Below are 22014 nucleotides of genomic sequence, written 5' to 3'. Positions count from 1 at the left end.
ACAACGGGTCAGCCCAAGCGAGTCTGGGGTCTGCAAGACCACTAGGCGCTCTGCCGGCAGTCAGAACCGCAGCATAAGGGGCGCGAGCAGGGAGCTACGGGGACGCAGTGGCCGGTGAAGCTGGAGGGGGCGGACCCGGCCGGCCAGCGCAGGCGCTCCCCGGCTCACGCGCTCACCCCAGCCCCACCACCCGCCCTTCAGCCGCGGCCCGCCCTCCCGGGCGGGGAGGAGAATGCAAGAACCGCGGTCGTCAGGACCCGCCCCTTCGCCTCCGCGAGCTGGCAGGCTGGCTGGCGGCGCCGGGAGGCGGGGCCGCGGCGGCCGGCTGGGTGCGCCTCGGCGGCCTCGGAGCTCGCAGACGCTCAGGGGAACATGGCGGCTGCGGAGCCGGCGGTCCTTGCGCTCCCCAATAGTGGCGGCGTGGGCGCGGGGGCGCCGTCGGGCACGGTCCCGGTGCTCTTCTGTTTCTCCGTCTTCGCGCGACCCTTGTCGGTGCCGCACGGCGCGGGCTACGAGCTGCTCATCCAGAAGTTCCTCAGTCTGTACGGTGACCAGATCGACATGCACCGCAAATTCGTGGTGCAGCTCTTCGCCGAGGAGTGGGGCCAGTACGTGGACTTGCCCAAGGGCTTCGCGGTGAGCGAGCGCTGCAAGGTGCGCCTCGTGCCGCTGCAGATCCAGGTGGGTCCTGCGGGAGGCCGCGCGCCTCCCTGTTCCCGAGTCGTCCCCGTGCTGTCCCCGTCCCCGTCCACGCCTTCGCCGCGCTCCTCAGGTGCCCCGGGCCCTGCACGAGTGGCTGAGTCCGAAGGGCTGCGCGGCTTTCGCAAGTTCCGGGGCCGGCTGGGGAATGCCCCTGTCCAAAGGTGATGGTCACCAGCTATCCCCGGCGGGGACGTGGGCCTCGCAGCTGGTTTCAGCGCCCGCGAACGCCCCCACGTGTGTGGTCCTTGGTCGCCCGCAGTGGCTTTTTATGCCAGGAGCAGGTCCCAGTCAGTCTCCTGCGTAACCAAAAGGCTGTGCTGTAGTAGCTGTTTTTATTTTGGGGTGATGGGTGATGCAGAATGGGGGGAAATGAGATTGTGGGAAGTACTAGTCTTAGGGTTTGTTCCTAGAGTTAAGTTAACCACTTGCGGAAACGCAAACTTCGGGAGTCAAACCCTTCCCCCAGCCCTCCGCCTTCCCAGGCTCTTGGGTCCTTGGGCTTAAGAGCACCCTAACCTTAAGCAAATAACCATTTGCTTAGCCTCCTTTTAGTAAAGTGTCTACTGACTTGATTACATTTTGTTGCCTTTGTTGAAAAAGTCATTTGACTCCAGGATTGTAATTCCTTCTTAAATACAAATACCCAACTTAAGCTAGACCTTGAGTTCCTGGGCCTGCTGGTTGGGATAGTTGTTCTACCTGAGGACTACTTACAAGCATTTATTTTAAGCTGTGCTCTCCTGCTAGGCGGGTTAATCTCCCGCCCTCTTTAGGATCAGAGCGTTCACTTGGCGAATTTGTATTTTGGAAAGGAAAGAATATAAGGTATAATTTAGGTAGTACACTGTCAATATCATTTCTTTAGCTGAGAAACTGATAAGTCATTTTTTTTCAGAAGACCAAACTGAAATGTGGGATTCGGGGATAAAAGAGATTTTAATATTTAAGGGCTTTCGCGGTGAGCGAAAATGACACTCATTTTCTTTCTTTTTTGTTTTTAGTTTTTATGGGCACATAATAGTTGTACATATATATAGGAGACATGATATTTTGTTTCAAGCATAAAGTGTAGTGATCAAATCAGGGTAATTGGAATGTCCATCACCTCAAACATTTATCATTTATTTGTTTGTTCCAAATTCACTTTTGTAGTTATTTTGAAATATACAATAAATTATTGTTAACTATAGTCACCCTATTGTGCTTCTGAACACTAGACCTTATTCCTATTATCTAACTTTGTTTTTTGTACCCATTAACAGTGCCATTTTCTGATGATTATTCCCTAGTTTTTTTCAGCTGTAGTTGGCAGCTGAATTGATGATGTTTCCTGTCATCCCCAACACCTGTGCCAGAAGTGTCCAAAGCAGGTACTTTAGCTTGGATAAAGTTTCTACATTCAGAGGACAAAGTCTGAGAGACTGCACTGTCTACCACTGGAGAACCTGGAACCGGGTACAGTGATCTGATACCCCAGAATCTGACCTGCTGCCCAGACAGGGAATTGCAGTTCTTAGGTGCTTAAGACTCCCCATTTTTATATCTTCCAGCGTTTTCGTGTCTGGCATCTCTCTGCAGCCTTCTTTGTCGGTCCTTTTACGTTACTGCTGCCAGAATACTCAGATGTTGGATGCACCTTCGAGAAGTCCATTTTTATAAAGGCTAGAATCCAAATACTAACTGCGGAGGTCTGGGATTATACTTAGGATGCAGACTTCTTTTTGAAGCATCTCCTGTTATGGCTGGGAGGGAGGCTGGGCTCTTATCTAAGATAATGCTATTCTAAACTAGCCCCCAGCTCTGTGAGAGTCCCCCCCATCCAAGGTAGGATTTTTATATTTGAAAATTTCAGGACCTTGGTCTGGCAACTCTTAAAAACATTCTCGAAATTAATGAAATGTATGTGCCTGAAAATGCTTGTACATTCTCAAAAGGCGTTGTGTAATTCTGGTCACCTGTGGCTTTTGAAATGTTTTGCTTGGTATAGATTATGTATAGTTCATTTTTTTGTGAGGTTTAAAATAACAATAGCATTACTCTATTCCATCTTCAAAAGATATTTTTTCCACCAACTGGTCTAGTAATTCTTAAGCATTAGTTATATTTTTGCACTTACATAGGTTTATATTTTTAATTCTTTAAAATATTTTCTCTTCTATATTATCTCATTTTATTAGTTATATTTTGAATTCTTCAGATGCCTTTCCTAGCTTAGAGGTAGATAAAGGAAAGGGACATATACGTAGATATGCGCACAGTATATAACGTATATACCTCTGATACCTATTTATGTCTATATGAGAAGAGAGAGATATATACACACATATATGCATATGCATATGTGTGTATAATCTCAGAAAGTCATGATAATTCTCATGACTACTGTAGTATATTCTTTGTAACCTAACAGTATAATCCTAGAGACTTGGATGTTTTATGGCTATAAGAGACCATACAGTTCATTCCGCAAACATGTGAGTGGCAGCTTTAAGTGCCTGGCATAGTGAATGCAAACTTGGATTTAAGTTCTTGTTCCTTACCTAATAAATGAAACTTTCACTTTGAAGAAGTGCAGAAGAACACAGGGAGGTGGAGGTGAGTGACTTGCTGCAGTTTACATGGCAAGTCTCCGCATATGCCTGGCTAGGTTCTCCGCAATTTCGTGTGGAGGAGCTAGCCAGGCATATGCAGAGAGTCACTTACAGCCAAACACAGCACTACTGCTTGCATGTTTAATGAGAATTGAGCAGTCTGGAAAACAAGCCACAAACTTGAGCTCTTGTTTGTTCATTTGTCTTGATGCTGCTCCTTGTTCTTTGGAATAAATGGCTTGTCACTTAGGAAGACTCAAGGTGGCCCATCAGTGAGTCCATGTTACGGGGGATGTTAGGCCCCTTCTTGAAGGCAGGGACAAAGAGCACAGGTTTGGCCACATGTAGTTCATTGCGTAAATAGCGATTTATTATTTCTCCACACTTGGGCCCTGGAGCCTCTGTGGCCCTGACTCACGTACTGTTAGCCTAGAATGTATTCTTCATTTGCGCCGTGGTGTGAGTTGCCTTCATGCTTGTTCTGACAGCTGTGGCTGATGACCTTGTGAAACACAGTGGCTGCCTTTGCCACACACTGCACCCGTGCTTGTTAGTGGTTCTGTGAGAACTGATCCTTAAAACCCCCATTGCCAGTATTAGGCTGTGGTAAGTTTTTGGTGACTTCTTTTCTCAAATATTCTGTCAAAGTAACAATGTCTGCTGACAGCTCAGGTAGATGAAGGCACAGCTCATGTTTCATGCTTAGTTTGTATGTCTGCAGCTAAATGCTTGAGATCTGATGAATTTTGAGACACGGGAAAGAATGTAAATGAGAGGATTATATAGTGGGGATTTAGGTCATTTTTATGACTTGAAAGTTTTAATTTTTCAAAAGGTATTTTCTAAGTTTTAACTAAAGGAAACATTTAACTATGGGAATTTACGTAAATGTGGTATCATGCCACCACTAGTGAATTTTCCAGCCTGTGGCCAGGAAAGACACAGCCTTGGGAGAAGGGAGGAGGAAATGGACAGTGTAAGAAGGATGCCAGTGAGGGGATTTTACTTCTGTACATAGCAGGGAAGGCTTTGGCAGCTTTCTGTGGCCAGAAGATAAGGGCTTCCCAGGGAAGGTTATTTTGACCTTTTCCCAAAATGATTAACTGGCAGGGCATTTTGCTCCAGCTTTCATTTTCTTGGAAGTTTATTGCTATTATTATTATTTTAAACAGGGGCAGTAACATTTTATAGCTAGAAGAGACTGACAGGTTCATGGTGGGAAGGGAGGGGAAGGCAGGAGGAAAGGAACCTTGTTTGCCTTTGGCTTGATAGTTTGAAGGTAGTGGTTTCTGATTACAGGACCTTTGCCTCAGGAGCGTGGCAGGAAGAGTGGGTAGATGAGATAATGCTCAGTGAGGAGACAGCTGGATCCTGAGGTTGTTGTATTGTCTCCACCCCACTGGTTTGATGTGTGTCACTTAAAAAAATTAACATTCCAGAATAACACCTAAAGCATTGTATCCTTTTTTGCTCCTTGTGAATACATTAGAGCTACCTATAAATAAACTGTGAGAGTAGGAGCTATAATCTGAATTTTGAATTTTTTTTCTTGCATTTAGTTAACCAAGGGAATCCTAATGTAGATTCAAATGTCCTTGTGGTCCTGGGCTTGTCTAGCTTCACCTTCACCCCGGTCTGAGGCACAGTCTTAAGAAGTCCTTCAGTCCTTACCCCTGGGGTGGGTGGAGACAGCTGGCCTCTTTTGGGGATTTAGAAAACTCTTACCTTATCTGATAAGCTAGGGTTGTAACCTTATGCCTGTGACATCAGTGTTTACAATAGGTGAATATGTTGTAAAAATAAGTGCCAATAAGTATTATTTCACAGCCTAAACTAAAACGTCCCAGATCTGTTTTTCCAGGAACAGTCTTGTTTCAGTGATTTGGTAAGGTTTTGGTAACATCTGGAAATATACTTTATGAATTACTTTATGATTCACTTTCCTTATTCTGCTTATTATGTTAACATAACAAGTTACGCAATGTTAGCATTCCTATATATATATATAGGTTTCTAAAGGGATCTTAATTGTATTTATCCTCATTAGAGGGTAAGTTTTAACATATGCTGAGTTTTAGAGTATAGTTTTTCATATATGAGGGACATCAGAATAGCCTAATAAATTTATTGATTGATTATATGAAGCCCATTTAATCCTTGAAATACCCCTATAATGTAGATACTGTTTTCCTTGCTGTGTTATAGATAAGGAAATTGCATTTGGAGATACTTACCTACGTTCATGTAATCGAAATTAGTGAAATTGAGATTTGGATTCAGATTCTAATGCCTACTGAGGCTTGTGCTATAAAGAGAATCATTGTAACCTGGGGGAGTCACATCACAGACCTCTATTGTGAGTTGACATTGGAGCCAGGCCTTACTATGGCTGTGGTCATCAGATTTCCTCAGAAACACTTGGGAGTGAAATAATGATCCCCCAGGTCCTCTTCCAGACTTTCTCCCAGGCAGATCATGCCTATTTTGTGACTCTAATTGACTACCAAATTTTTTAAACATCACATTTACAGTTTCAAATTTTAATTATTCCAAATCGCTATAGTAATTTGCTATGGGGCTGGGTGACGTGAAAGGTCTTTTGAGTATGAAATCTAAGGTCATATCCCAGCTATGACAATTCTTAAGAAAGTGGACAAAATATTTATACTTGAATCTGATCTCTTAAACTCTTGCTTGAGGAAGCCATTGGCTGTGATCATGTTTTTGTATTTAAATATATATATATGTATATTTGTATATGTATCGTGCAAATGTGTTTGTCGGACTGTGTAGGCATATAGATATATGAAGGTGTGTAGATAAATATATTTATATGTGATTTGTTTATATTCCTTGAATATGCATAGATCTGTAATTGCTATGCTTTTACTCCTGGTGACATTTGGTCCAGTCCACTTGTAATTTGCTGAGGCAGGACTGACTGTCTTTTTTTTTTTTTTTTTTTTTTTTGAGACGGAGTCTTGCTCTGTAGCCCGGGCTGGACTGCAATGGCCGGATCTCAGCTCACTGCAAGCTCCGCCTCCTGGGTTTACGCCATTCTCCTGCCTCAGCCTCCGGAGTAGCTGGGACTACAGGCGCCCGCCACCTCGCCCGGCTAGTTTTTTGTATTTTTAGTAGAGACGGGGTTTCACCGTGTTAGCCAGGATGGTCTCGATCTCCTGACCTCGTGATCCGCCCGTCTCGGCCTCCCAAAGTGCTGAGATTACAGGCTTGAGCCACCGCGCCCGGCCAGGACTGACTGTCTGACAGTTGCAACATGTAAAAGTTTGCCTACTGGCAATATTTTTAGTTACCTTAAAGATTTTGGTTTAAGAGAACTTCATGAGTCAAAGTAAGAAATTTCCAAAATGTAGAGAGTTGTGTGATTTTAACAGCCTGTTGGAATTCATGTGGATTTGGGGTGAGGATTTGGGAGGATTGGTTGGACATGAATAAAGTTTTTCAGTATGTTTTTGGTAGCCACAAAACTTACTTTATGTTTGTAAAGTATAGAGGTTATTCCCCCAACTACCATAGCATAGGGAGGCCATTAAAAAAAAAACTTTTTATTTTAGAATAGCTTTAGATTTACAATAAAGTCGTAAAGATAGTACAGAGAGTTCCTGTATTTCTGTACCCAGATTCCCTGTTGGTTTTTGCTTGTTTGTGAGACAGGGTCTTGCTCTGTTGCCCAGGCTGGACTGCAGCCTCAACCTCCCATTCTCAGAGGATCTCAGAGGTCCAGCCTCCTGAGGAGCTGGACCGCCAAGCTCAACTAATCAAAAAAGAAAGAAAAGAGAAAAAAAAAAATATATATATATATATATGTATATATGTATATATAATATATATATATTTTGTAGGTTGGGTATAGTGGTTCATGCCTGTAATCCCAGCACTTTGGGATGCCAAGGCAGGCAGATCACTTGAGCCCAGGAATTCAAGACCAGCCTGGGCAATATGGTGAAACCCCATCTCTACTAACAGTACAAAAATCAGCTGGGTGCAGTGACGCACGCCTGTAATCCTGGCCACTTGGGAGGCTGAGGCACAAGAATCACTTGAACCGGGAGGTGGAGGTTGCAGTGAGCTGAGATGGCGCCACCGCACTCCAGCCTGAGCGACAGAGTGAGACTGTGTCTCAAAAAAATATGTTTTATAGAGACAAGGTCTCACCGTGTTGCCTAGGCCTTGCTCTCGCAATCCTGGGCTTAAACAATCCTCCCACCTTTGCCTCCGAAGTGCTGGGATTACCAGCATGAGCCACCATGCCCAGCCAGATTCCCTAACATTAATATTTGATATTCCTGGAATGCATTTGTCACAACCAAAGAACCAACATTGGTACTTTACTGTTAAACACACTTTATTCATATTTCACTAGCTTTTCTCTTATGTCCTTTTTCTGTTCCAAAATCCAATCTAGGATACCAATTACATTTAGTTGTCTTGTCTCCTTTGACTCGTCTAGTCTGTAACAGTTTCTCCGACTTTGTTTTTAATAACCTTGACAGTTTTAAGGAGCACTGGTCAGATATTTTGGTAGAATGTCCCTCAATTTTGATTCATTTGATGTTTTTCTCATTGTTGGACTGGGGTTGTGAAATTTCAAGAGGAAGGTCATGAGGGTCATTCTCGTCACATCATATCAAGGGTACATGTTATTAACATGATGTCATTAATTACATTAATCTTGATCACCTGGCTGAGACATAGTCCTCAGGTCTCTCCACTGTAAAGTTACTCTTCCCCCTTTATACTCTATTCTTAAGAAGCAAAGTACTAAGTGCAGTCACATTCAAGAGGATGTTGGAAGTTAAACACCTTACACAGATACTCTCCACATTGTATTCAAGAGCATGTGGAGAATGTCTATGAAAGGTAGGGTATTTTTTATTCGGTAAATTGTAACCTGTACTCTGCTTTAAAAACATTCCTTGCCACTGTATTCTCTGTGGTTTCTTTGTTTACTGAGTTTGTGGATGGTAGGTTCCTATACAAGAGAGATTTCGCAGGGCAGTGAGGATTTTAGGGCTGTATTTTTTACCTCAATTTGTGTCTAATATGACACATCTGATGCGGTCCCCTGTCCAGAGCTCATGGCTAAAATGAAGGGCAGGAAACATCAGCTAGCAAGAACTGGAGACCACAACTGTGGATATTTAGGATTCCTGGGTAGGTAAGGATTTATTCCTTTAAACACCTCAACTTAAAAATGTCTTGACCATTTTATAATGTAGTCCTTCTGAAATATATAATTTAACAGTTTCTTAATCAGTGTGCTGGAATGATGTTATCCTAGTTTATAAGTTAGAACAGCTTGTTACTCCTCTAGGCTGTAGCATTATTTGAGTTTTGATCTGTTTTTATTGTATTTTGAATCTTTTCTCTGTCAGCCGTCATTTCTTGCTGCTATCAGTTTGCCTGCCTCCAGCAGTTTCCTTTCTGATTTGCTGTTTATAACCTTCTGTTAATTTAGAATCCAGACAATGAAACTTGTTAGGAATGTATACAGAGGTAGTCAATACAGTATAAAATAGGATCTGAGAGCTGGAATTCTAAGCAAGTGTAAGCTCTAAGCATGTTAGTGAATGGCATCTACCACACTTTTGCAACTGCCCAGGAATTTTATTTTTCATACTTTTTTTCTTTTGCTGGTTCTCACCTGTTGTGGAATGGTGAGACTGGCTTAGTTGCATTATGGTTGTTTCAGTAGGCCTGCTGCAGGCAAACTGCTTTATGTAGTGTGCCCTAAACACATTGTGGATGCTTAGGAGTCCATTATTCAAATTTATAAAAATGTAGATATTGAGCCTTTTGAGTCAATATTTGATGTTTACAGATAATTTAGTGATTAGTTTTTAAAATGGTATCCTAAATGCACAAAAATTGGCCTTCCCAGCAATGCATTTATATTTATATGTAAGATCCTAGTCACTGCTTTTGAAAATGACCAAAGTGGAGGCATAATACTTGCATTAAAAATTAAGCAAAGAAACAGCCAAAGCTAGAATATATAATATGCTTGAGAATTTATTTTAATCATACTTTATTGGAAAAGTAGGAAAACCCTATACATAGGGTAAGAATTACAGGTGGCTTTCACATGGTAACATGAATTTGGTATTGGATTGTGCATGGCTAATTAATACACATCTATAGAGTCAGTACCAGAGGGAGATTAAAGTGCCAGGGTACTTCAGACCAGAACATAGATCAAACAAAGTGCAAACCAATTAGAACAGTTATATCATTAAGGATTAAATATTTCTTAATGGTTAATTTAATTCATGTAGTAATTGTTTCCGAAGAGTCAACCATCTGCAGAGACACTAAGGAGAGTCTAAGGCTGTGCTGGTGGTGCAGCCACACCATATAATCCGGACACAGACTCCTCTAGAATATTATTAATAATCGTTATCTGTAGGTGGTTTTAGGGGAAGCAAAATAGGATAATTAGAGGCATGATTTAAGGGAGCGGCTAGGAAGGGTGTTGATAGTGGTTCATTCAGGACCAGAACTCATCCTTTACAGAACTTCCTACAATTTGTAAAAGAAAGAAAAGCACCTCAGACTTTTAAGAATCCAGTGAGAGTAAATTCTCGTATTTAGTGGTGATTTTTGCTTTTTGGTGGATCCATATTGAGCCCAAATTGTTATAGACCAACTACAGCAATTAATACGAGGTTTGGAAATCTATCCACTTTTCGTCTTAATTCATTGACTTTCCTTGTGATAACTATAGTTTAAGAATGGAGATGTCAAATATGGGTCCCTTCCTTGTGAAGTAGACAACAGTTCATTTAACAGCAATGGTGTGCTTGGTATCATTTTGCTGCATTTTGTTTGAACTCTGAAAGTTATTCTTGAGAATAGCATTTGCATATTTCTATCTTGATAGCAGTAATTCTGGATTTGCTTCTGTTTTTTGTTTTTAGTTTTTATGTTTCTGCTACAGATATTTTAAGTTTTACTTTTTATACTTACAAGCAGCAACATCAGATTTTTTTCTATTGTAACACTTTTTCTGATTATAAAGAAACTTCTTTAAATAACGTTTAGGAAATCTGTTTAAATAACACTTGGAAAATAAAGGAATGATATAAAAAAAAGAAATTACCAACACCCCTAATTATATAACCACTTGTTAATATTGTAATGTACTACTACTTTTATTCATATTTTTACATTATTGAAATACTATTGAACTGCACTTTTGAAAAATTAACATTATGAGTATTTTTCCTTGGGTGGTATGAATTCTTTGAAGACATATATACATATGTGTTTTAATTGGCTAAAGAATGTTTTGTCATGTGAATGTGTTAAAATGTGTTACACCATGTCTGTATTGTTGGTTGGTTCATTTCTGATTTCCACTATGAAAAGCAATTCAGAGAACATCTTTTTGGTTTTTTTTTCCTGTAATTCAGATTTTTTTTCTTGGATAATAGCTGTAGAAATTGACTTACTGATTCAAACAATAGGACCATTTTTCTTCCTTTATTGACCTCCACTGAAAATAATTGTCATTGTATAACAAGTGCTAAGTCATTCTTTTTCTTTTCTCCTCAGCTCACTACCCTGGGAAATCTTACACCTTCAAGCACTGTGTTTTTCTGCTGTGATATGCAAGAAAGGTTCAGACCAGCCATCAAGTATTTTGGGGATATTATTAGTGTGGGACAAAGACTGGTATGCTTGTTTGTTTATTTGGTCATATTTGCTGAATCATGATATATACTCATATATACACATATATATGTATAGCTAATTGTTTTTGTGTTTGGTTATTTTTTTCAGTTGCAAGGGGCCCGGATTTTAGGAATACCTGTTATTGTAACAGAACAGTATCCTAAAGGTCTTGGGAGCACGGTTCAAGAAATTGATTTAACAGGTGTAAAACTGGTACTTCCAAAGACCAAGTTTTCAATGGTATTACCAGAAGTAGAAGCAGCATTAGCAGAGATTCCCGGAGTCAGGAGTGTTGTATTATTTGGAGTAGAAGTAAGTACCTGTTACTATGATTTAGGCACAATATTATTTATAGAAAACTCGATATTTGTGTAATATAATTTCGTAGATGGTATGCCATGTAGGCATAATAATGAGGAAAGATAGCCACTATGTATTATGTTCACTATTTGCATGGCACTGATCTGAACCTTTTATAGCTGTTTATTTACTAAGTCCCTTACAGCCACATAAGAGCTAAATACTCAGTAGTCTCCCCATATTAAAGAGGATACTAAAATACCGAGATGTTGTGTAACTGACTTGAATGTATGTAAGCTGATTAATTCTTGGTCCTGTATTTTTAACTACTACTTTTGGAACACATTTTCACCAAAGGCATTATTTTAATATATGTGTTGTAGGATTTCAGTTAGGTCATATTTTTGTGCTAGAAAATCCTTGGAGGTCATGTAGTTCATTGTCCTTCAAATCATGTATGTATCTTTTTACAGGGGAAAAATACTAATGGATTCTTATTGCTGATTTCAATTGATTTATTCCTAGCTTTTAAACAACTGTTAAACTAAAATTTTAAAAATTATGAAAAAACACTAAAACAATGAAATCAAAATATTAATTTAATGTGATTTTGACAATTTGAAGGTAAGTTTTATAGTAGTGGATTTTAATAGTAGAAAGATACTTCCTCAGGCTTAGATGTGTGTTCAATATTTCTGTATTTTGACACAGTAAAGAAGAAGCCTGTTTTGTGTAAATATGTCGTACCAAGTGCTGTTGCTGGCTTTGCACTTTTTTTTTTGCTTGTTCATCATCATTAGACCTTATGCTAAATCACAATTATCTTTGAGTAGTCCTTCAATGCTAATTTTAATGAGGTGTCATTTGATAATTCTCCAAAACTCTCTTGTCATGTGAAGATAAAGTTGACATTGTGGCATCATTGAAATGTACTTTCATTGGTTGTAATAAATGATTCAGTTATTGTTGAAGCCTGTTTTCACTCTATAGTGTCTGTTAATGAATTGTCACAAGTTAGTCCTTACAAAGATGGAATCTGTATAATACATTTGCTAATGATATGAACTGGGTGTTTTTGCCTGTGTCATAAGTTATTTTTAACTTGGCCTACCTTTACTACAGAGTGCCCTGTAATGACTCAGTTTTCCCACTAAGTTCTCCGTCTGCAAGACTGCAGACTCATTCTTCATGTTGGACACTTAGGGTGAATGAAGAAATAAACTCAAAGTTGCACCAAAACTGAGTGCTAGTAGTTCAGCTATGTGAGGGTCATCCAGACCACGTGAAGCAAAATCTTTAACAAATTCTTGTAGAACTCTAAGAGTATGTTTAAGGTTCTTAGTATCAGAAACATTGGCCTAATTCGGTTCCTGATTTTACAAATGAATAAACCAAAGCCAGAGATACTGTTCTATGCTCCAGATTATCTAGCTAATTAGAAGCAAAACTAGATGTAGAACAGGGTCCTTAGATGATTTGTAGTGCTCTGTCTGCTTTATCATGTTGTTGTACATTTGTCAGCTACTGTTAGTTTATCCTGTTATTACATACAATTTTTGTACTTTCCTACTAGACTCATGTGTGCATCCAACAAACTGCCCTGGAGCTAGTTGGCCGAGGAGTGGAGGTTCATATTGTTGCTGATGCCACCTCATCAAGAAGCATGATGGACAGGATGTTTGCCCTCGAGGTAATTGTCCTGCTTGGAAATAGATCATTTGTCAAGGTTTCCAAATAAATTAGAAGAATACTGGATGTTTAACAGTAATGAAATGTTAACCTCCTAAATTTGAGTTTGATCTGGCAACATCAGGCTGATTGATTTCCACTATACACTGACTGACCCTTAAGGCCTCACCACCATATCCTATTTTATGTCTCATTTCCTCCTTAGATCTAGGTTTCTAGCGTTGCCACAAAGTCCTTTGCATCTTTCATCATATGTTTGCCCTAGTTTTATACATGAACTAGGAGATATTCCAAGAAGCCTAACCTAAACTGTCTAGAGGTTTGCAAATTAAAAATAGCTCAACTAGGTTTAACTCATTTAGCCAAAAGCTAGAGCAGAGCAGGCCTAATCTGGTTTAACATATAGTGGACCTTCTGTATCTGCAGGTTCTATGTCTGTGGATTCAACCAACCACAGATAGAAAATATCAGAAATAAAAATAATAGAATAAATAGAATAGACTAGAAATAAAAAAGCAGTAAAAAATAATATCACAACAATAAAATAGAATGATAGTACAGAATAACATCTATTTACATAGCATTTACATTGTATTGGGTATTATAAGCAATATAGAGATGATTTAATGTATACTGGATGTGCACAGGTTATATACAAATACTGTGCTATTTTATATCAGGGACTTGAGCATCCGTAGATTTAGGTATGGGGTGGGGTGGCATCCAGGAACCAATTCCTTGTGGATACTAAGAGATGACTATCAGATTTCCTCAGACTTGAATTTCTAGGAGGTGTGTCATTGACTGTGGACACCACATCCACTGTTTTCATGGTACTCTGGCATTAGAGTGTCACCATGTCCCATGGAATCAGGGAGTCTGTAATGCTCTGTCAACATTGCCCAAGAATAGGATGTCAAGCGTTTTAGTTTCCGAGACTATTAAAAAGCAAACTACCACATAATCCTAGGAAATATTCACTCCATACTGTGGTTTAATCTCTCTCTCTCTCATATTTAGTTCTAATTTTGTAATAATTTTAGAGGAATGTGCATGTGAATTTAATTGCTGAGTTCTTTAACTGTTTGTTGAGAATGGGAAATATATGGGTTTGTTTTGTTGAGACCCTCCAGTGTCCTATGCACAGTTTGGCCTGTGAACCACCTTGTCTGTAGTAGGAATGCTAACTCATCCCTTTAGCCTACTGTGTACCCCAGGGTGGTAAGGTAGAGCAACTGAGAAAGGGGAGGGGCTCATCAGAGGAAAGAAGGGAGATGAGTACAGGGCCACAGGGTGGTGGGAAGCAGGCGGGTAGCTGGCCACAGCGGTTGTTTTAGGGTCCTTATTGGCTCTCCCTTCTCTATTATTGCTGAAGCAGAATCCTATATTGAAATTACAAATTGAAATTATTTATTTTGTTTAGCTATTTTCAAGTCCATTAGGCTATTAGATTCTCTGGTAGTTAGGTACTAAGTGTTGCTGCTGCTTCCAATCTCAATGAAGACCTTTAATCCTTTTTTTTTTTTTTTCTTTTTTTTGAGCGATGGAGTCTTGCTCTGTTGCCCAGGCTAGAGTGCAGTGGCGCAATCTCGGCTCAACTGCAAGCTCCACTTCCTGGGTTCAAGCAATTCTCCCTGTCTCAGCCTCCTGAGTAGCTGGGATTACAGGTGCCCGCCACCACGCCCGGCTAATTTTTGTATTTTTAGTAGAGTTGGGGTTTTGCCATGTTGGCCAGGCTGGTCTCGAACTCCTGACCGCAGGTGATCTACTTGCCTCAGCCTTCCAAAGTGCTGGGATTACAGGTATGAGCCACTGCACCTGGCCAGACCTTTAATCCATTCTTACAGTCATGAGTTAATCAACTCCTACTTTTCAAGTTTTCCTGGTAACATGACTTTAAACACTTCACTATCAGGTCCTCACCACCTCAGCAAGCAGCTCTTTCAGCCACCGTGGATAGACCTTTATTGTAATGCTGAGGTTCAGAACTTTGGAGGTAAGAAATGAAAAACACAAAGCAAACTTCCTTGCTTATAAAAAAGAACTTTTTTCCAAGGACTTTTTTCCTACATTCATATTTTCTTAGATATGTCTTTGTTATGGCAACTTAATGACAAAATTTTGATTGGCAATTCTGTCTTCGCACAAGACAGATTAAAAACAATTTCCATCTGAACCATTCTTTGAGAGGCAGTCTGTAATCTTTCAGATTAGGAATCCGCACAATGTGGGGATAATGTGAGTTTGCACGCAGGTTCTGGTTTGTAAATTTGTGTCCTTGAACAAGTTGTGTAATCTCTATGCCTCAGATTTCTCATTGGTGAAATGGAAATGATAATACCAACAAGATCATAGGATTTTTGTGAGAATGGAATGAGATGATATATTGATAGCAGTTAGGACAGTGCATGACACAGTCGATACTCAGGTATTAGCTGCTGCTTTTTTTGTTGTTACTGATTGTTGTCTTCATGAGGTTAGTCACCAGAAATGTGTAAGTATATAACATCGAAGACCCACAAGGGACTAGCTCTTCGAAGTTCTGAGAAGGGAGGGAAAGAATCTGTTTTCTGGGGTGGATTTAGAAGGACCTGGAGGAGCAGCATTGCCTGGGGTTAGTGTTGAGGTTGAAAGGGAAAACCGATCATAGATGAGTCAGGTGGTGATTGATAGGGAAGACCTGCCTTACTGCAGATTTTTTTCCTCCTAGTCTTGATTTGATATAGAGGCAATCTACCTTGTTCCTAAAATTGAGGCGGGGAAGGGGGGATGGTGGGCAATGTTAATTGTTTCCGTAAGTGTGAAAGTTAAAATACCATTGTGGTCCACTTCCCTTCCTCTCTATTCCTTTAGAACATAACTACTTTTTTTTTTTTTTTTTTTTTTGAGACGGAGTCTGGCTCTGTCGCCCAGGCTGGAGTGCAGTGGCCGGATCTCTGCTCACCACAAGCTCCGCCTCCCGGGTTTTCGCCATTCTCCTGCCTCAGCCTCCGGAGTAGCTGGGACTACAGGCGCCCGCCACCTCACCCGGCTAGTTTTTTTGTACTTTTTAGTAGAGACGGGGTTTCACCGTGTTAGCCAGGATGGTCTCGATCTCCTGACCTCGTGATCCGCCCGTCTCGGCCTCCCAAAGTGCTGGGATTACAGGCTTGAGCCACCGCGCCCGGCCTAGAACATAACTACTTAAGATAATTCCCAAGACTAGCTAAATTGCCTGTTAAGGTTATTTTAAGATTCATAGTTTGCATTATTGAAACTTCACTGTACCAGAGTCTGCGGCATGTGCTTTATTCAAGAAATGTTTTCTGGGTATTTGTCATCTGAAAGACATTACTTCTTTCAATTAACAATTATAGAGTGCATGAAGAATAAGAGAATAAAATCCTCTCTTGACCTTGATGTCCTTGTACTTCTGGGGAGTTTTAGTGTTGCTTGGAAGTCTCATGGGTTTAGTCTTTTGCTCCCCCCAAGGCTTTCATGACTTAGTGCACGTGTATTTTTTAGGTTTGTGGGTCAGAGCAACCCTTCTTTTCCTTTGGCCTAGTTGGATTAGTTTTGCAAGTATAAGGGGAGAACTTTAGAAGTCTAATGCACAGGTATTCTTGTGCATTAAATGGCTGGAGTTTTAATTGCCCCATTTTAAGCCAGGAGAGAAAGTGGACTTGGGACCAGCATTGTCAGGGTGGTGGGCAGGGACCTGCTAGGTATGTTTGGAAAGCTCCTGCTGTTCTTTCTCTGCTCAGGCGCCTTCTTTGGTTGGGAAAGGGCAGGCACTGTGGGAACGGCTAAGAGCCAGACTGAAAACCATTGGGTTTGCTAAGCTACACCTTTCTCTAACACGGGTTCCTGGCTAGATTATTTTAAAACCCAGTCAGTGTTGGCCACATTTCAATCTTGAAGCAAAGTAATAGAGTATGGGTTTCACTTTCCTAAAAGGTATTTCTGTGATGTACATTTCCCACTCTGCCCCTGCCATGGTCACCTGAGTCTCAGCATCACTGAGGCTTGTTAGGCTGTAATGGACCAGGCTCAGGTTAGTAGAGCACTACGGAAGACTGAACATTGTAGACAGGCTTCTTCCAGAGTCACCAGATTTCTTTCTTAGACCTGGGAACATATTTCTCTCCTTCCTGCCTCACTAAGGAACTGGGGAGATTGTTGAGAACTAACCTTTATTGGCACATTGGAGTACATAGTGTACAGCACTTTCACAGACATTGAAAGCCTGTGATTTAGTCCTTGATTCATACTGAATCATTGCAAGTCCATTGATTCAACAGTGAGCAGTAAGGAAGGCAGGGCTAGGCAGGGCAGGCAGCTGCTGATGGGGAGAGCTGGACATGAATGAATAGACATTCAGTGCTGTTTTCACACAACTAGACTGCAGCTTATCATATTTATTATCTGCCTTTCTGTCTGAAGCAAGCACATGATCTTTTCATAGTTTTGAATGGTTTTGATATGATTAATCAGCTGACTGTAAAGCAAGGAGGAGGAAATTAGGGCTTCCAGAAGTCTTAAAAAAATCCTCAGAGATAACTCACCCCTGGTATGTGTCTAAGCATACGGCCTTACCCCAGACCCCCAACCCCCATAAATACCTGCTGTTTTTGTTTTGTTTTGTTTTGTTTTTAAAAGTAACTGCAAAGTTCTGGTTAGCTGCCCTGCACCCTTTTCTGTACTGGTCGTTGAGGTCCAAGCTTGCTTTCTGACAAGTAGGTTGTGGCTTATACTCCCTTCTACTTCATTACGGATAAAAATAAAGAGTCTGCCAGTGGAAAGGTTCAGTCTGCTGATGTACAGCCATTGAAGGAAGACTGACTTACACTCTGCAAGTATATTTAGCTATGCAACTGCTTCCTGGGTTTTTTCCTCTGACTTGCCTAGGAATTGTTTCCAACCACTTCCTCTTTCATGCGTTTTACATATATGCTTTTTGTGATAACAGTTTGTGTCTTTTTTTCCCTGGGATTTCTGATAACACATAAATCCAAAGAATGAATCTGTGCTATAGAATTCTTCTATTTTCCTCCTTTCCTCCCTTTCCCCTTTCCCCCTGACTTTCTGTTCTTTGCTCTCTTCCCTGCCTTCCTTCCCCTTTCTCTTCTCCTTTCTCTCTCTTTTCCTCCTTGAGATTTCTGTCCTTAGTATTATGATTACACTGGGGCAGTTTGGCAAGGACATTCTTGACCTGTCAGTGAAACTTTACACAACCTTGAATTTTACACTCTTGTTTAGTGGTACTAAAATGTTTATGATGGCAGCAGTAGTGATGGTTCCCTTATCATCCAGGGGGTCTCTTCACACAGAGAGAGCTCTTTTAGCACCGGTCATGTCTAAACAAGGGAACTCTTAATTATAGGAAGGACTCCTATGCTATAGGTCAGATGTTTGGGTGCAGTAAAAAGAAATTAAGAACCATCATTTTAATTCTTACAGTAGTTTTAATTCAATTAAACAATTTATATGAAATTTGATAGTAAATTACTAATGTAATGTTCTAGCAGCTACAATTATATCCATAACACAGCTAATGGAGCTTTAGAAACATTACACACCCGTCCATTTTTAAAACATGAAGAGCTACAAAATGCCAGGAGTACCAGGCATACGTATTAATATGCATCACGATCTCATGTATTATCAGTTAAACTACAGAGGGGGAAAAGTGGACCGAGGCACCTTTTAAAAAATCTCAGTAGTAGAAATAGAAATAAAAGTTTAATACATTTAGAAGTCACAAGCAGCCCTCATTTGAGTCAATGAATGAGTAAGAGATGAAGCACAAACCTGCCAGTAGTGTTCAGGAAATAGCAACAACTAAATGTCCAGATGTTCAATGATAGGCATATAGTAAAAACCATTCTTTTTCTTTCTCTCATCTCATGTTTTACAGTCATTAGCCTTGATGACTCTCCTGTTCTGGGCACACACATATCATAACATTGGCTACCTTTTCCCTTTTACTCATTCCTGGTCCATTTTACTAATATTAAGAATAATAATATTGACTTTGTGGTATGGCTGGTCTTGAAATCCATCCCCATCACTGAACTTGACGGTGGTATGGCTGGGAATCATGGTTTCAGTAAAGGACACTAATTATTGCATTCCAGCAGTCTTACTCTTTCGAAATAGTGTTCATTCTCATGCTCATTTCTTGATTTGCCTTTATCTTTTTGTTCAAGCGTCTTGCTCGAACCGGGATCATAGTGACCACGAGTGAGGCTGTTCTGCTTCAGTTGGTAGCTGATAAGGATCATCCAAAATTCAAGGAAATTCAGAATCTAATTAAGGCCAGTGCTCCAGAGTCGGGTCTGCTTTCCAAAGTGTAGGACATTTGAAGAACTGGTATGCTACCCACTGGTGAAGGACAGTCAGGTGAAGGACTGCAAGCCCACACAAGCTCTTCTTATCTCTACTAGAATTAAAATGTTAAGTCAAAAACGGCTCCTTTTTTGCGCCTCTTAGTGAAACTTAACCAGCTAGACCATTTGGGTACCAGCATTTAGTTACAAATGTCAAAGGCTTCTGGTGCTGCTTACCTTCCTTTTTTGTTAATGTGCTTTTATTTATTAAAAAAATTATAATGAAGGTGCCTGTTTTGTCTATACTGTGTACTCTGATCGTATCTTTCAAAAGCGCAGACTCTTGTGAAGTTTTCTTAAATTGTGCACTTTAAAGAAAATGAAGTACCAATAAAGATTTCACTTTTATATTACTGTAAGATGTTATATTGTTAATGTGGATGGTAGTGCTTTTACTTTACAGATTGATTGGAATAAGATTATTATATATGAATTTACCCACAGGACTCTGGATCATGTTACCCACTCCCCTCACAATGTTGTCCACTTACTGAGTGAGTTGCATTGATGTATCCATACCAAATGATGTTGAATAATTACATATCTTTCTTGATTACACCGATTTCTTATTTCGGTCACTGTTACTAAATCTCTGTTAATGTTCTGTCTTTTAACTGAATCTTTTACCGAGAAAAGCTCATTGGATCATTGTTTAATTTTGTAAACAGATGGGATAGAAGGGTTTGCAATGCCATATTATTGGTGGAGGGCTGTTTTAACATCTTTGAAGTATGACTTTGGCTGAGTATCTTTACAACCATCTTGAATACGTCTTCTAGTGTCCACAAGATTTAGCAAAAAGATAAAGCCTGGGTAGAATATCGTTTTAAAATGTTCATGTTCTGTTCTATATTTTCTCCACCTGCTCTCCAAATATTGTAATGCAAAAAGTATCAGTAATGATCTGCTAGTATTAATTTTGTGGTCATTGTTACTCTTCGATATATTTTTTTCGTTAAATACTTATTAGAGGGTTTTGAAATGTTTTTCAAATATGTGAAATGTGGAACATTGCTGTCTTTTATATTAAAGTAATTAAAATGTATTGTGATTGAAATTATTTTGTCCTCCACAAGATGGCTCTATGAGTATTCTTCCAGGATTCTAATATTTATTTAAGGTAATAAAATCTTGACATTTATAATCTTTCAACTCATGGGAGTTTTCAAAGAAGGAAAATCCTTTGTAGATAGGGGCAGATGGATTTTACTAAAGGGTGAAAGGCCTTCTTCATTAAGAGCAGTAGATTTTTTTATTTTTCCTATTGGCAGTGGTAACAAATAGCAATCTGGTATGTTTAAATACTTTTTTCCAACCATTTATGTGTCAAAAAAGGAATCAAAGCTTTTTGCACCTTTAAAAAGTTTTTATTAAATTTAACCTAGTGCTTCTCAAACTTTAATATGAATGCAGATTATTTGAGGATCTTGTTAAAATGCTGATGCTGACTCAGTAGGTCTCTTGTGCAGCCTGAGGTGACAGTTCACATTTCCAAAAAGTGGGCAGTTTCCACTAGTGCTGTTCAGAAAGGACCATATTTGAAATAGCGAGAATTTAACTCACAAACAACTGTTTTCCTCCACTGCACCCCCAAACCTTTCAGGGCTCAGTGAAATACCAGCACAGTGAAGCCTTTTTCACAGGTGAAACCAATTATGTGAAGCCAGATTAGTTTCCCCTGGCTTCCATAACAAACTATTAGACCACAAACAGTGTCGTAAAACAACACAAGTGTATTCTCGCAGTTCTGTAGGTTAGAATTCTGAAATGAGTCACAGTAGGCTAAGATCAAGGTATCAGTAGGGCTGTGTTCTTTTCCGGAGGCTGTACGGAAGAAGCTATTTCCTTGCTGTTCTGTGCTTCTAGCATTCACCCACCCTTTTTTTTTTCTTTCTTTCTTTTTTGGCCCCATTTCTACCTGTTCTAAGCCAACAAAGGTGTATCTGGTTCTTCTTATGTCACATCTGTCTGACTCGTTCTTCTGTCTTCCTCATTCTGACTTAAGAGCTCATGTGATTTAAGATCAGCTGATCAGAACGTTATTCCACCTTATGCTATGTAACAACATATTCACAGGTTCCAGGGATTACAACATTAACATCTCTGGTGGCCACTCTGTATAACACAGACACCACCATGTGGTTTAGTATTTTATTTCATTTTGTCGTTTGTCGTATTTCCATCTTTCCCGCGATATTATAAACTCCCTGAAAGCAGAGATTGTGCATTATATATAGTCATTTTGGAAACATTTTGAAGACCCACTAGGTTCTAAACATTGTGTTTTGTGCTGAGGATAAAAATATGCCCCTAGGAAACTTATGATGTGGCACAAAATCAGATACAATTCTCAGTAAATGTGAATTGAATTAAATCATATCAGAGGTCCAGGAATGTCAATATAATACTGAAGTTCAGAATAACTATGAATTCTGCCTTCTCTCTTGGTTTGTACTTCGTGCCAAGCAGGTCACTGACAAGGCTTTATTATTACAAAAAAAACAAATTGATTTTAATGCATTAGGCCTTGAAATTGGAAGCATCTGTAACTTTGTAGGATAATGAAATTCTTTCAACTGATATAAATAGAGAACTTGACTACATAAGCAAAAGAGTAGTCCCGTGTGTTGAATTGCAAGGGGATGGGAGCAGGAGCAAGAGGATTCACT

General features: G+C 39.9%; 1 protein-coding gene across 1 annotated transcript; it reads left to right on the top strand.

Annotated features, from left to right (window-relative positions):
* Positions 1-266: 266 nt before the first annotated feature.
* ISOC1 (isochorismatase domain containing 1) lies at positions 267-20390 on the top strand. The gene is made up of 5 exons (XM_008014313.3): positions 267-681; positions 10869-10988; positions 11097-11300; positions 12862-12978; positions 19166-20390. The coding sequence occupies exons 1-5, from the start codon at positions 373-375 to the stop codon at positions 19310-19312; spliced, it is 897 nt and encodes a 298-aa protein (XP_008012504.3). The 5' UTR covers positions 267-372; the 3' UTR covers positions 19313-20390.
* Positions 20391-22014: the final 1624 nt, after the last annotated feature.

This window comes from Chlorocebus sabaeus, chromosome 23 (assembly GCF_047675955.1).
Source record: "Chlorocebus sabaeus isolate Y175 chromosome 23, mChlSab1.0.hap1, whole genome shotgun sequence".
Classification (NCBI taxonomy): Eukaryota; Metazoa; Chordata; class Mammalia; order Primates; family Cercopithecidae; genus Chlorocebus; species Chlorocebus sabaeus.
Note: the sequence above shows the minus strand (reverse complement) of the source record. Positions and strands in the feature narration are given on the sequence as shown.

Excerpts from the sequence above, each read along its gene's own strand:
- ISOC1 (XM_008014313.3), top strand. The coding sequence starts at position 373 with ATGGCGGCTGCGGAGCCGGCGGTCCTTGCGCTCCCCAATAGTGGCGGC. Across the intron at positions 10,989-11,096 it reads TTAGTGTGGGACAAAGACTG|TTGCAAGGGGCCCGGATTTT; the intron begins GTATGCTTGTTT and ends TATTTTTTTCAG. Across the intron at positions 12,979-19,165 it reads ACAGGATGTTTGCCCTCGAG|CGTCTTGCTCGAACCGGGAT; the intron begins GTAATTGTCCTG and ends TTTTTGTTCAAG.